The following is an 11,562-nucleotide window of genomic DNA, read 5'->3' on the forward strand; positions in this document are numbered from 1 at the left end:
AGTCTGCTCTTCCTAATACACCATAATTGCTCACTAAATGTAGTGTTGGTTGTGCTGCTAAGTCCTCCTTCACCAAGCTCTCCTCAGGCTCAATTTCAACGCAGGGCAGCAGACGCCTGCGTAGAGAGATGGGTATCTTCTCTCCTGCGTCGCGGGCATCTTCTGAGCAGGGTTTCTGCTGAGTTTCCTATTTGCTGCAGTTGCCGGGGTGTCTGGGACTGATTTTGAGGTTGCTTTTTCTGCAAGAGACACAACAGTTCATCCTCAGCCCAGGTAGCTGCAGAAAGTTGCTGTTTGATGCCAGTGCTGCTGGTTTCTGTTGCTGCTTCTCTGCAATGGGAAGGGCTGGAAGGGTTGGCATGATTTCAGCTGGTTATGGGCTGAGTTGGTGTCTCATCTCAGCCGTGTTTCTCTTCTTTCCTGGGTCATTTCAGTGCAAAAAACCCAGCCTGGCAGAGCAGCAGGCGGGATGCTTAGGTTGAGGCAGCAGTTTCCCATCCCACATTTCATGCTGCTGCTGTCACAGCAAGGCTGGGGGCTGTCTGCAGGTGGGCAGGGCATGCCCAGCACCTGGGCAGGGGCAGCTGGGAGCACGGGGGTATCTCTTGGGGCTGTGCACGGTGGGTGCTGGGGTACCAGGATAAGTCCCAAGCCCTGCTGGGTGTCCCCCGGAGTACCCCCCGGCACAGCTGCTGTTGCCTGAGGCTGTAACCAGAGAAGTCAGGGAGGTGGAGATCTGGAAGTGCCTGTCCTGCAAAAATATTTTTACAAATGTCTGAGCTGGGGCATGTCCACAACTCTAATAAAATCCCATTGAGAGCGAGCAGCTGGGGATGCGTGGGAGGCAGCTGGAGCGGACTGGCATTTGTCAAGTCAGCAACTGGCCTTAAATCAGGTACCTGAGACAGGCTAGGGTGCTGCAAGGGGCTCGGGGACCCCGTGGGCCTCGGTTCTGCAAAGCAGCCATAAAACGGGGGAGCCCTGAGTGTTTCTGGGCCAGACCCTGCCTCAGAGGAGTGTCCCGGGGAGGTGCTGGAGAGGGGCTCTCCTGAATTTGTGGAGGGGGTGGGTACTGTTGCTGTGTTTTTGGCCAGAGGGCACATGCTTTTAAAAGCAGGCAGGTGGGGCAGAAAGTGGCTGGGGCCCAGGAATCTGCTGGGGGATAAAATGTCTCAATGAAAACTGGAGGGGGCTGGGCCGGCCTGGGAGCCGCAGGTGGGACAGAAAACCAGGAGGAAAAGCGGCTGCCGGGGCCCTGGGAGGGGGATGAGGAGGGTGGCCAGCTGCCCGTGCCCCCCAGCCCCTGCGGGCAGGGCAGCCATGCTACCTGTGCTCTGTGCCCAGCACCATGCCAGCGCAGGGCCAGGAGGCTGCCCCCGGGGGCAGGGGGCCCGGGCACAAAGCAGGTCCCTGGGCTGTGCTCTGGGGCCCTGGGGGTCTCCCCGCCCCGGGGCCACACACAATGGCAGGGTGGCCACCCATAGGGTGCACCCAGCCACCCCAGGCCGCTGGGTGCCCACCCCGGCCTCCCGACGAAGGCTGCCACCACCCCAGCTTTCCGGGCCCTGTGCAGCTCTGCTTGCTGCAGTCCAGCTCCAGGCTTTGCCGCCGGCAGCCCCTTTGTGGGTGCCCGAGGCCTTTCTGGCCATTCAGATGGAAATGCCCCGGGTCTGAAGAATGGAGACCCTGTTCCCAGCCTGAGAGGAGGGGGCTGCCGCCATTGCCCTCTGGGAAGAGGATGAGGAGGGGAGCAGGGCTCCTTTCCCCATCTGCTCAGCCCCACGGAGTTTCCTGGAGCGGCCGAGTTGGAGAGCGAAGCTAAGATTGGGGTCTGAACCCGGCTGGCACTGGGGGACGAGTCTGGAGCAGGTTTGTGTGGCTTGATGCCTGCTGCCCTGTGCCAGGGAGTTGCAGCGTTGCTGGTGCTGCGAGAGCAGGCTGTGGGAGCAAACTGGGGCTCCCTGCTGCCCCGGGTCAGGGAGTGCTGGGGATAGCCTCTCCAGAAAGGTCCTTGTGTGGACAGTCCTGCTCTGCAACAGTCACGTTTAGTAGTCTTATAGGTTGTGTGTGGCCCAGTTCAGGTGCTGCTTGTCTCCTGTTTGCATCCTTGCTGGAGGATGCTGATCTTGCTTGTCTGTCTTGCAGAGATGACTCTCCTGTCCTCCCAGACACCATCCCTGGAGACGTCCTCAGCTGCCACTGAAAGCCCAGAGCAAAGGATACTGGAGAAGAGGTCTAAGGTTATTGAGGAACTGCTCCAGACAGAGCGGGACTATATCAGAGACCTGGAGATGTGCGTGGAGAGGATCATGGTGCCCCTGCAGCAGGCACAGGTAGGAGTGTGGGGGCAGCTACAATACAGCACTGGTGGGATGGGGTGAGGATGCTGAGTCCACTTTGTTCTTGGAGGCAGCCAAGCAGCAGCACAGGAACCTACAGAGGACATTCAGCTATGCTGAGAGGAGCAGTATGGTTCTCACTGTTCCCTGCATTCATAGCAATAGCCCGTCTGTTTTGGGATCCTGCTGAGCTCTCACCATTGCTGAGAGCAAGACACCTGGCAGCAAGTATCACAGATTCATTTCCTGGGGCAGGAAATGTTCTTCTTCGTTTGGTTTGTAGGTTAAATTCATTGTCAGGAGAAAGAAAATATGGAGTCTTGGCATGGGGACAGAGTGGGTGGGAGAAGAGGGAGAATAACAGGTGAACAGACACAGGGATGAAATTGCTGGGAAAGAGGAGGACACTGTGGTAGGACGCATAAGGAGTGAGTTTCAGTGCACTGGAGGATGAGGGAGTGAATACAGAAGTCACTGTGATGGGAGGAGGTCACACCAGGTGGCTACTGTGAAGCTGAGGACTGATAGGTTACAGGAGGGCAAGGTGGGGGCTGTTGGGTCTGACTGGAACACGTTCCCCTATCCATGACATCTCTGCCCATTCTCCAGATGCAGAACATAGACTTTGAGGGTCTTTTTGGAAACATCCACATGGTGATTAGCTTCTCCAAGCAGCTGCTGTCCACCTTGGAGGCTTCAGATGCCATCGGTATGAATTCTGCTGTTACCTCTTCTTAGCAGACTGGGATGGGCTTTGCTAGTGGTGGGGCAGAACAGAGTAGTTTAAATGTCAGGAGAGTGTCACTGGGTTTGGCCTTCCTCCCCGCTGGTCCCTGTTGCTGCTTATCAGTCCAGCAGCGAAGCCGAGGAGATCAGTGTTGCCCCATGGGTCGCTATGCTGAGAAACACAGTGCCTGTGGCTCTCCATGGCCTCTTGCCCCAAAGGGAGCCCCACTTCTCACTCCTGCGCTGCCAGCTTTTGCCACTCAGGCCCTGAGCAGCCTGTGCCTTTGCTCTCTGTGTTGCTCCAGTGACCAGTGTCCCCACTCCTCACCCCTGGGAGAGCTGGATCGACTGAGCTTTCTGTACTGGTGGGCGATGAGGGAGCGTCCTGGTTGCTCTAGTAACATTGTCTTCTTGAGCTGTGTGTGTGGAAGGGGGACACTGAGCGTCTCACCATGAGACATGCCAGTGTTATTGGCAGCAGCTGGGGACCAGGAGACACTGAATTGCTGCTCTCTGCAGGGCCAGTGTTCCTGGCACAGCGAGCAGAGCTGGAGAGCGTCTATAGGGTGTATTGTCAGAACCATGATGAGTCCATCGCACTGCTGGAAACCTATGAGAAGGATGAGAAGATGCAGAAACTACTCCTGGACCTGCTGGATAGCCTCAGGTTGGCGTCTCTGGCTGTGGCGGCCACCAGGCTGGCGTAGGGGGGTCAGTCTACAACATCCCTGCCCCTCTGCCAGCAGTGTTTGGACAGTTCAGGTGGTGACTGGAGAGGGGCTGGCTGTGTCATTGCATAGTTGACCAGGCTCTGGGTTCAAATAGCCCCCTGCCCCAATGCACAGGTTCTGGGACACCTGTAAGCCCCCTTAAACTCTGGGCAGAAGCCACCAAGGTATAGAGAAGGTGGCATGTCCTGGACTGAGGTCTCCTATTCCTCAAGCACTGCCCTACCATGGCTAGTGAGGAAAGGAGACGCTTTGCCTGGCTCAGCGACTTCCAGGGCTCCAGCTTGTGGAGGTTAATGCCCTGGGAGCCGGCAGCACTGGCTGCTGCTCTGGGGGGATGGGGCTACCCGCTGCCTTGGCAGCATCACTGCGGGACGGGGCAAAGGCGCTGGCTGTGGGATTGCACGCCTGCTGCCCCATTGACCAGTTGCTTTTCTTTGCTTTTTGGCACTCTGTGGGCCGGCAGGAGCCTGTACAGTGAGTGGTAAGTGCATCCTTCCTGTTAGTCCCCGCTTGTCTGTCTGTCTTGGGCTGGCTGCTCCCTTGTAACTAACCTCCTGCCACTGGCTGGGTGCATGTCAGGGGGCCCTAACGGTGCCTTGTGGAGGCACATCTGGGAGGAGTGGGGTGTCGGTGGCGTGATCACAGCAGAGGCACTGGGTGGGCTCCACAGGCAGGCAGCACAGGTGATGAGGTGAGGGGAGGTCTTGGGCAGGAAACAGGTTTTGGGAGCTTCCAGCCCCAAGGAGCCAGGAGAGCCGTGTGCAGGCTGCAGTCCTGAGCACAGTCAGTCTGTCCTGCACTGGGGGACAGATCTGGGCAGTTGGGTGGTGGGACAGAGTCCGAAGCAAGTGGCGCTCTGGTAAGTATGAGGCTGTGCCTATGTAGGATTTCACAGTGGGTCTGGTGATGGAGAGGATCCTGGCTGGGAAGGGTCATCTGATGTGCATGGGGTCTGGAAATCTGGGGTTGATTTGAGATCACCAGGGGTTCAGGAGTGCAGTGAGTGTGGAGATAAGGGTGGCATGACCTAGGGAATACAGTAGATTTAGAGGTGTTGGTGTTCTGGGTCTGGTTGGAGTTGGTTTAAGAGGATAGAATTTGTGTGGCTGAGCTGGACTGAAACGTGGTGCGTCTCCTTTGTCCCAACTTCCCAGGGGCTGCACAAACTACATTAATCTGGGCTCCTTCCTCATCAAGCCAGTGCAAAGGGTGATGCGGTACCCGCTCCTGCTGATGGAGCTGCTGAGCGCCACGCCTGAGGCTCACCCTGACAAGGCACCGCTCACAGCTGCTGTCCTTGCAGTCAAAGAAATCAACGTCAACATCAACGAATACAAGCGCCGGAAGGACCTGGGTGAGTAGCTGGGTAGCGCAGGGGAGCGAGGGATGGGAGTGGGTGTTTTGAGGTTGGCATCTGTTGGCTTCTGAGCATTAGCTGGCAACCACAGTCATGGAGGGCATCTGCCCCCAACAGACTATGCCCTCACAGCAGGGCAGTAGAAGAGCTGCATTTAAAAAGCTGAGCATGAGATACAATACAGAGAGTAATGGAGTACACACCTGACTAGGTATTTCTTGTGATACAGAGATATGAAATGCATGCTATTGCTGACCATGTAGCTATTAAATGAAAACAAAAGTAATGATAAGGCAAAAGAATATATATTTAAAGTTTAAAAATGCAATTTTAAACAGCATAAGTAGGGAATTAATCTGCTAGGGCAGTCTCTGTCTTAACTGAGGTTTGGAGACTAAGTTTGAAGGTGTATCTGTAGACAGGACAGAATCGCAGAGGTGCTGGCTGCAAGAGCCCTCTGGGATCTCTTGTCCAGCCTCCTGCTTGGAGCAGGATTGTCCCCAACATTGGCTCTGATCAGCCATCGCTCCCTCTGGCCGATTCTCACTGACCCCCAAGGATGGAGATTTCACAGCCTCTCTGCTGTCCTGTGCCAGAGCTGCACCACCTTCATGGTGAAGCTGTGCTCCCTGATTGCCCTGAAGCTCCCAAGCTGCCATCTCGAGTGGCCACTGCCCCTCGTTGTATCTCCTGGCATTGCTCAGAGGAGTTTGACTCCATCACCTTTGTAGCTGCCCTTCAAGTAGCTGCTGGCTGTGAGCAGATCCCCCTCCACCTCCTCCCAGCCAGGCTGAGCCCACCCAGCTCCCCCACCTCATGTTGTGGGGCCTGAGCTCTCCCCATGGGTCAGGAGCTCTGGTTCTCCCACGTTCCTCTTGACCTGGGGGCACCAAAACTCGACACGGTATCCAAGTGCAGCCTCTCTGGGACTGAACAGAGGGAGAAAATGACCCCCTTTGACCTGCTGGCCACCCTCCCTCTTTTCCCTTGGAAGCCCCTGACTCATGCAAGTTTTACACTTTACTCTTTCCACATAGCCCCACTGAAGCCGAGATGACGTAGGCTGCCTGTAATGATTGCTCATATTTGCTAAAGAAGCAGAATAAATACCTTCTATATGTCCAGTGATTCTTGTACACCATCTCCTATGTCATCTTGTGCAAACACTATGCGTAATCCTATGGAAGAGTTTGAATGGTGGGTCTACAAACTGTGGGACATATTGAGAGCCAAATAGGGGATTACAGGTGACACAGTGCTGGATTTCAAGATGTGATGTGATGTGATGTGATGTGATATGTGGGGCACTTGGGACTGCAGAGGCTTAGGGAAGGGGAGAGCCAGCAAGGCAATTGTTGATGACTCACTGTAAGACACAGGTGCTGGCTAACAAGGGTTCTGATTTCCACATGAATCTCTTCAGTGCTAAAGTACCGGAAAGGGGATGAGGATAGTCTCATGGAGAAGATCTCCAAGCTCAACTTCCACTCTATCATCAAAAAATCCAACCGTGTGAGCAGCCACCTCAAGCATCTCACAGGCTTTGCACCCCAGGTAACGTGCATCAGCTGCCAGGTGCACTTAACACCCTGCGGTGCTTGAGGGGGTGGTGGTATCTGCTGTCCCCCCACACCCCTTCCCCGATAAGTAGCTCTGATCCAAGCCATCAAGGCAGAGTGAGCTTAGGGTCTGAACCACCTGTCTCTGCTGTCTGGCTTGAGGGCAGGAGGCCCCACATCTTGCACTCTGGGAGGTATTGGAGTCCTGCATTGCCTCCCTTGAGACATTTTCTCTTACAGCTGAAGGATGAAGCCTTTGAGGAGACAGAGAAAAATTTCCGAATGCAAGAGCGGCTGATAAAGTCCTTCATCCGGGATCTTTCCCTCTACCTGCAGCACGTCCGGGTGAGTCAGTCTGGGTGTGATGCCTAACCCATGGGGCTCACCGTGCATTGCCCCTCCTGCCTGCACGTGCATTGCCCCTCCTGCCTGCACGGTGTGTACCTGCAGTGGCTCTGGCCAGAGCTCCTGCCCTCAGCCCTGCTAGAGGGTGGTTGCTGGGGTCTGGGCTGCCCTGGGAGGCCTCTTCTCCTGGGTAGCAAGTGTGGCTGTGCTGACTGTACGTCCCTGGTGCAGGAGTCAGCCTGCATGAAGGCGCTGGCAGCAGTGAGCATGTGGGACCTGTGCACAGAGAAGGGCAGTGGGGACTTGGATCAGTTCCAGAAAGTGAATCGGCTCATCAGCGACCAGCTCTTCTCCAACTTCGTGAGTGAGGCTGTGCTCTTGCATGCTGGGGGCACCCCTCTGGGGCCCTCGCCAGGGGCCTGCTGCAGATGGGCAGCCTTTGGGAGGCTGCAGGGGGGGTAACACAGCCTGGGAGAGGTGTGAGCACTCAGTTCGACTCTTCCCTCCTGAGAGCTTTGTTGCCTGTGGGTTTGTGATGTGTATTGAGCATGCCTGCTAGATACACATTTTTTTTCAGCCCTACCTGAAATGTTACAGCTCTTTATGTGAGTGGTTCAAGTACTTCCCATAGCATTGCCCACACTGGCACATTTATGTAAGATTGTAGAGTAATTCCTGTTGGAAGGGACCTCTGGAGCTCTGGTGGGTGTCATCGGGAAGATGGAGCCTATGCTGTCCTGGGGAGGTTGTGTGCTGGAGGGTGAGCTGCTGGTGTTCACCGCACAGTGGGAGAGAGCATCTCATCTCACCTACTGTCTGCATCTCTGCCCACCAGAAAGAGCGGACGGAGCGGCTGGTGAGCTCGCCCCTGAACCAGCTGCTGAGCATGTTTGCAGGGCCCCACAAGCTGGTGCAGAAGCGCTTCGACAAGCTCCTCGACTTCCACAACTGCACAGAACGCGCAGAGAAGCTGAAGGACAAGAGAACGCTGGAGGAGCTGCAGTCAGCCCGCAACAACTATGAGGCCCTCAATGCCCAGCTGCTGGATGAGCTGCCCCAGTTCCTGCGCTTCGCCAAGGAGCTCTTTGCGAGCTGTGTGCGGGGCTACGCCGAGGCGCACTGCGACTTTGTGCGCCTGGCCCTGGAGGAGCTGAGACCCCTGTTGTCGGTGGGTTCCCGGAGCACAGCCAGTGCTCTGGGCTCAGTGCAGCACTAACCTCTGCGCAGGGCTTGTCCCCAAGCCTCTCTGGGACCCATTCCATTGTGGGGGAAGCTGCTGCTGCAGTTTCAGGCCCCAAGTGCCTTGGGGAGGGCTCCTGTGGGATGCTGTCAGGGCAAGGATTGTGGGGTCATGATGCAATTGTGCGTAGAGATGGTGAAGGCTCTGGCTGCTCCTGGAGCAGTGGCAGGAGAACATTTGCCTGGGAGAATCTCAGGTCATGAGTTTGGGGACCACTTAGAGCTGGGTCCAGATAGGACTGCAAATCTGGGCCTGATGCAAGTCACAGGAAAGGCTCAGAGCCCCGCTTGGCCCAGGAGCTGACATGGTCTCTGCTGTAGCTCTTGGCCACTTTTCCTAGCAGCTGTCGCCTAACCATGACCCCCAACCCTGCTCTGGTTCCAGTTGCTGAAGGTGTCCGGCAGGGAGGGGAACCTTATTGCCGTCTTCCAGGATGAGCACAGTCGAGTCGTGCAGCAGCTCCAGGCCTTCACCTTCTTCCCAGAGTCCCAGGCAGCTCCCAAGAAGCCTTTTGAAAGGAAGAGCATGGAGCGACAGTCTGCCCGGCGGCAGCCCCTTGTCAGCTTGGTGAGTTCCCTCTGCCCCGTGTCAGGGCTTGCACAGCCCAGGACAACCACTCACACCTGTCTTGTTCCTCTGCAGCCTAGTTACCTTCTGCAGTCGGATGACATCCGAGCTGCCCTCCTGGCCCGCTATCCCCCCGACAGTCTTTACCAGGCAGACCGCAATTTCAATGCTGCCCAAGACCTGGATGTCTCACTACTGGAAGGAGACGTTGTGGGTGTCATCAAGAAGAAGGACCCCATGGGCAGCCAGAATCGCTGGCTCATAGACAATGGGGGTAGGTGGCTGCTCCCTGCCCTCGGCGCCTGCTGCGACTCCCCTCCTATGGTCCCCCTGCACCCCAATCTGAGCTCCCTTCCTCTCCCTCTCTGCAGTGACCAAGGGCTTTGTGTACAGCTCCTTTCTGAAGCCCTACAACCCGCGCCGCAGCCAGTCGGATGTCTCTGTGACCAGCCACTCTTCCAACGAGTCAGAGCACAGCAGCTCCTCTCCCCACAGCAACACCACGCTGACCTTCAGCCCCAGCGGGGCGGCTGTCACCTTCACTCAGAAACCCCTGCAGGACTCGGCCTCCCCAGCAGACCTGTACCAGTCCCCGCAGCCCCCCTCAGAGACAGACTCCCCTTCTCTGCTCCAGCTTGGCTCTGGTGACAGGACATCCCCACTGGAGGCTGATACAGTGACATCTCAGCGCCGCTACAGCCGTCCTGAGCTGGGCTGCAGCCCCAGCTCTCGCAATGGGCACCACACCAAAGCACATCTCAGGCCCGCGCCCTCCGTGGAGGACAGAGACTCTGGGCTGGAGAGCAGCGAGTCAGAAGGCAATCAGGTGAGCCCTCAGCTACCCCCGGGGGGGCTGGGGATGCTGAGGGCTGACCCCCTCACTTGAGTGGGGCCTGAATCGTGGTCCTCCCTGGCAGCAACCAGGGAGAGGTGGAGGCTGCTCTGTCCCCAGGGGCTGAGGTGGCGAATGAGACCTTTTCTCCCAGCAGTGGAATTGCAGATGCAGAGAACTAGGCTGCAAATGGGGGTGGGCAAGGGGGGGCAGCTCTGGCAGAGGCCAGGATGGGGCTGGGGCTGTCACTGTTTGGGGACAGGAGCAAAAGCCCAGCCCTGCATGCCTGGGTTTTCTGCAAAGGGCCGTGCACACATCCTGTGCGACATGACAGCAAGGCTGCGTGGTGTGACCGTCCAACTGATGCTCTCCCTCTTTCCCTCTGCCTGACAGGTCTATTACGCTCTGTACACCTTCAAAGGCCGAAACACCAATGAGCTGAGCGTGTCAGCTAACCAGAGACTCAGGATCCTGCAGTTCGAGGATATCACGGGCAATCGGGAGTGGTGGCTGGCCGAGGTGCACGGGAAGCAGGGCTACGTGCCCTCCAGTTACATCCGGAAGACAGAGTACACGTGAGGCGGCAGGCAGGAGCCTGCACCCTGTGCCCTGCTCCTGCGGGGATTGCCAGGGGCCTTGGGGAGGCTGGCTAGTCCTGCAGCCCCCACTGCTTGCCCTGAGGCTATGTTCCTCGCAGCCATGCAGCGCTCCTGTGCCCCACCACGTTGGCTGCCATTGGGAGGAGGACGGGTGGGCTGGCAGGACAGGCAGGAACAGGCACGTTGTGTGAGGGCAGGGGCAAGTACACCTGTGCTGTTTGAGCCTCTTGTGTCCAGCCAGGAGCAGGGGAGCAAAGCCTGGGGCCATGGCCCAGGGGCATAGGGCTTGTCCGAGGCTGAGGAGCTGCTGTGGGATAAATTGTGGAAGGCTAATGCTGAGTTTTTGGAGTCCGTCTTTAACAAAGTAGTGTTAAAAGCAACCTGGGCCCGGTGAACATGCTGCTCCCCATGCCTTCTCAGCAGCTGGAGCCTGGTCTCACCTGTCTGTGCAGGACCTCAGGGTGGGACATCTACACGCTGCCTCGGGAAACAGCTCTGAGGTTCGATGGGAGTAGTTGAGCCCCAGGGCTGGGATGGGCCTGGCCTCTCAAAGCCCCTGTAGCAGAGCCCCCAGCGGGTGCTTCATCCCTGTGCTTGGTGTCCCAGGGTCTCAGGCCTCTCCACTCTCTGCTGTTAGCAGCAGCCATCATGTTCTTGTCTTCTAGGTGAGCTGGAGACCCAGAATGCCATCTTTGCTTGTCAGCACAGTATTTCCAGTGCCCAAGCCCCATCTTTGTGCTGACATGCCCACCCAGCTGCTCTGGGCTGGGGCAGGGCAGGAGGCAAAGCACAGGCTCTCCTCCAGCCTGATTTTCTGGGGACTGACTAGGATTGCATCACCTGCACTTTCCTGCAGGGCACTGGAGATGGTGCTGACATTCTGGAAGGGCAAGGTCCTCCCTGGGAAGGATGTGGTGCCCTTTGCCAGGGTGGTGTGTCTTACCTGCTGCTGCTGTGCCCTGAAGGAAGGAAGCTCCCTTCTCTAGGGGCGATGTTTGTATCCCCTGTACTGCTGCTCTGTAAATAAAGATTTGCCCTTGTGTATAGGAGGTGCCTGTGCAAGTGTCAGGAGAGCTGGGAGGAGTGCCTGGCCGGTGCTGGGTGGGGGGGCAAAGCCTACAGGCTTCATGCAGAGCCTGCAGTGCCAGAAAGGACATTTACCTTTTGGTGGGGTCCAGCATGCTTCTGCCTTGGTGTTTGTGCCAGCTGCAGCTCAGGCACTAGGAAACCCTCACAGGAACGTTCTTCATTAAGAGGAAGTGATTGC

At 57.1% G+C, this 11,562-nt stretch overlaps 1 protein-coding gene across 1 annotated transcript in view; it reads left to right on the top strand.

Annotated features, from left to right (window-relative positions):
- The window catches only part of DNMBP (dynamin binding protein), a 36,204-nt gene extending 24,869 nt beyond the window's left edge, over window positions 1-11,335 (top strand). Inside the window, exons 5-17 of the mRNA XM_068398393.1 lie at window positions 2,146-2,333; window positions 2,949-3,048; window positions 3,585-3,732; window positions 4,260-4,277; window positions 4,951-5,150; window positions 6,577-6,707; window positions 6,953-7,057; window positions 7,289-7,417; window positions 7,893-8,225; window positions 8,682-8,864; window positions 8,940-9,138; window positions 9,236-9,690; window positions 10,090-11,335. Coding sequence (XP_068254494.1) covers window positions 2,146-2,333; window positions 2,949-3,048; window positions 3,585-3,732; window positions 4,260-4,277; window positions 4,951-5,150; window positions 6,577-6,707; window positions 6,953-7,057; window positions 7,289-7,417; window positions 7,893-8,225; window positions 8,682-8,864; window positions 8,940-9,138; window positions 9,236-9,690; window positions 10,090-10,275 — 2,375 coding nt within the window. The 3' untranslated portion in view covers window positions 10,276-11,335. The remainder of the gene's footprint in view (window positions 1-2,145; window positions 2,334-2,948; window positions 3,049-3,584; window positions 3,733-4,259; window positions 4,278-4,950; window positions 5,151-6,576; window positions 6,708-6,952; window positions 7,058-7,288; window positions 7,418-7,892; window positions 8,226-8,681; window positions 8,865-8,939; window positions 9,139-9,235; window positions 9,691-10,089) is intronic.
- Window positions 11,336-11,562: the final 227 nt, after the last annotated feature.

This window comes from Nyctibius grandis, chromosome 4 (genome assembly GCF_013368605.1).
Source record: "Nyctibius grandis isolate bNycGra1 chromosome 4, bNycGra1.pri, whole genome shotgun sequence".
NCBI lineage: Eukaryota > Metazoa > Chordata > Aves > Nyctibiiformes > Nyctibiidae > Nyctibius > Nyctibius grandis.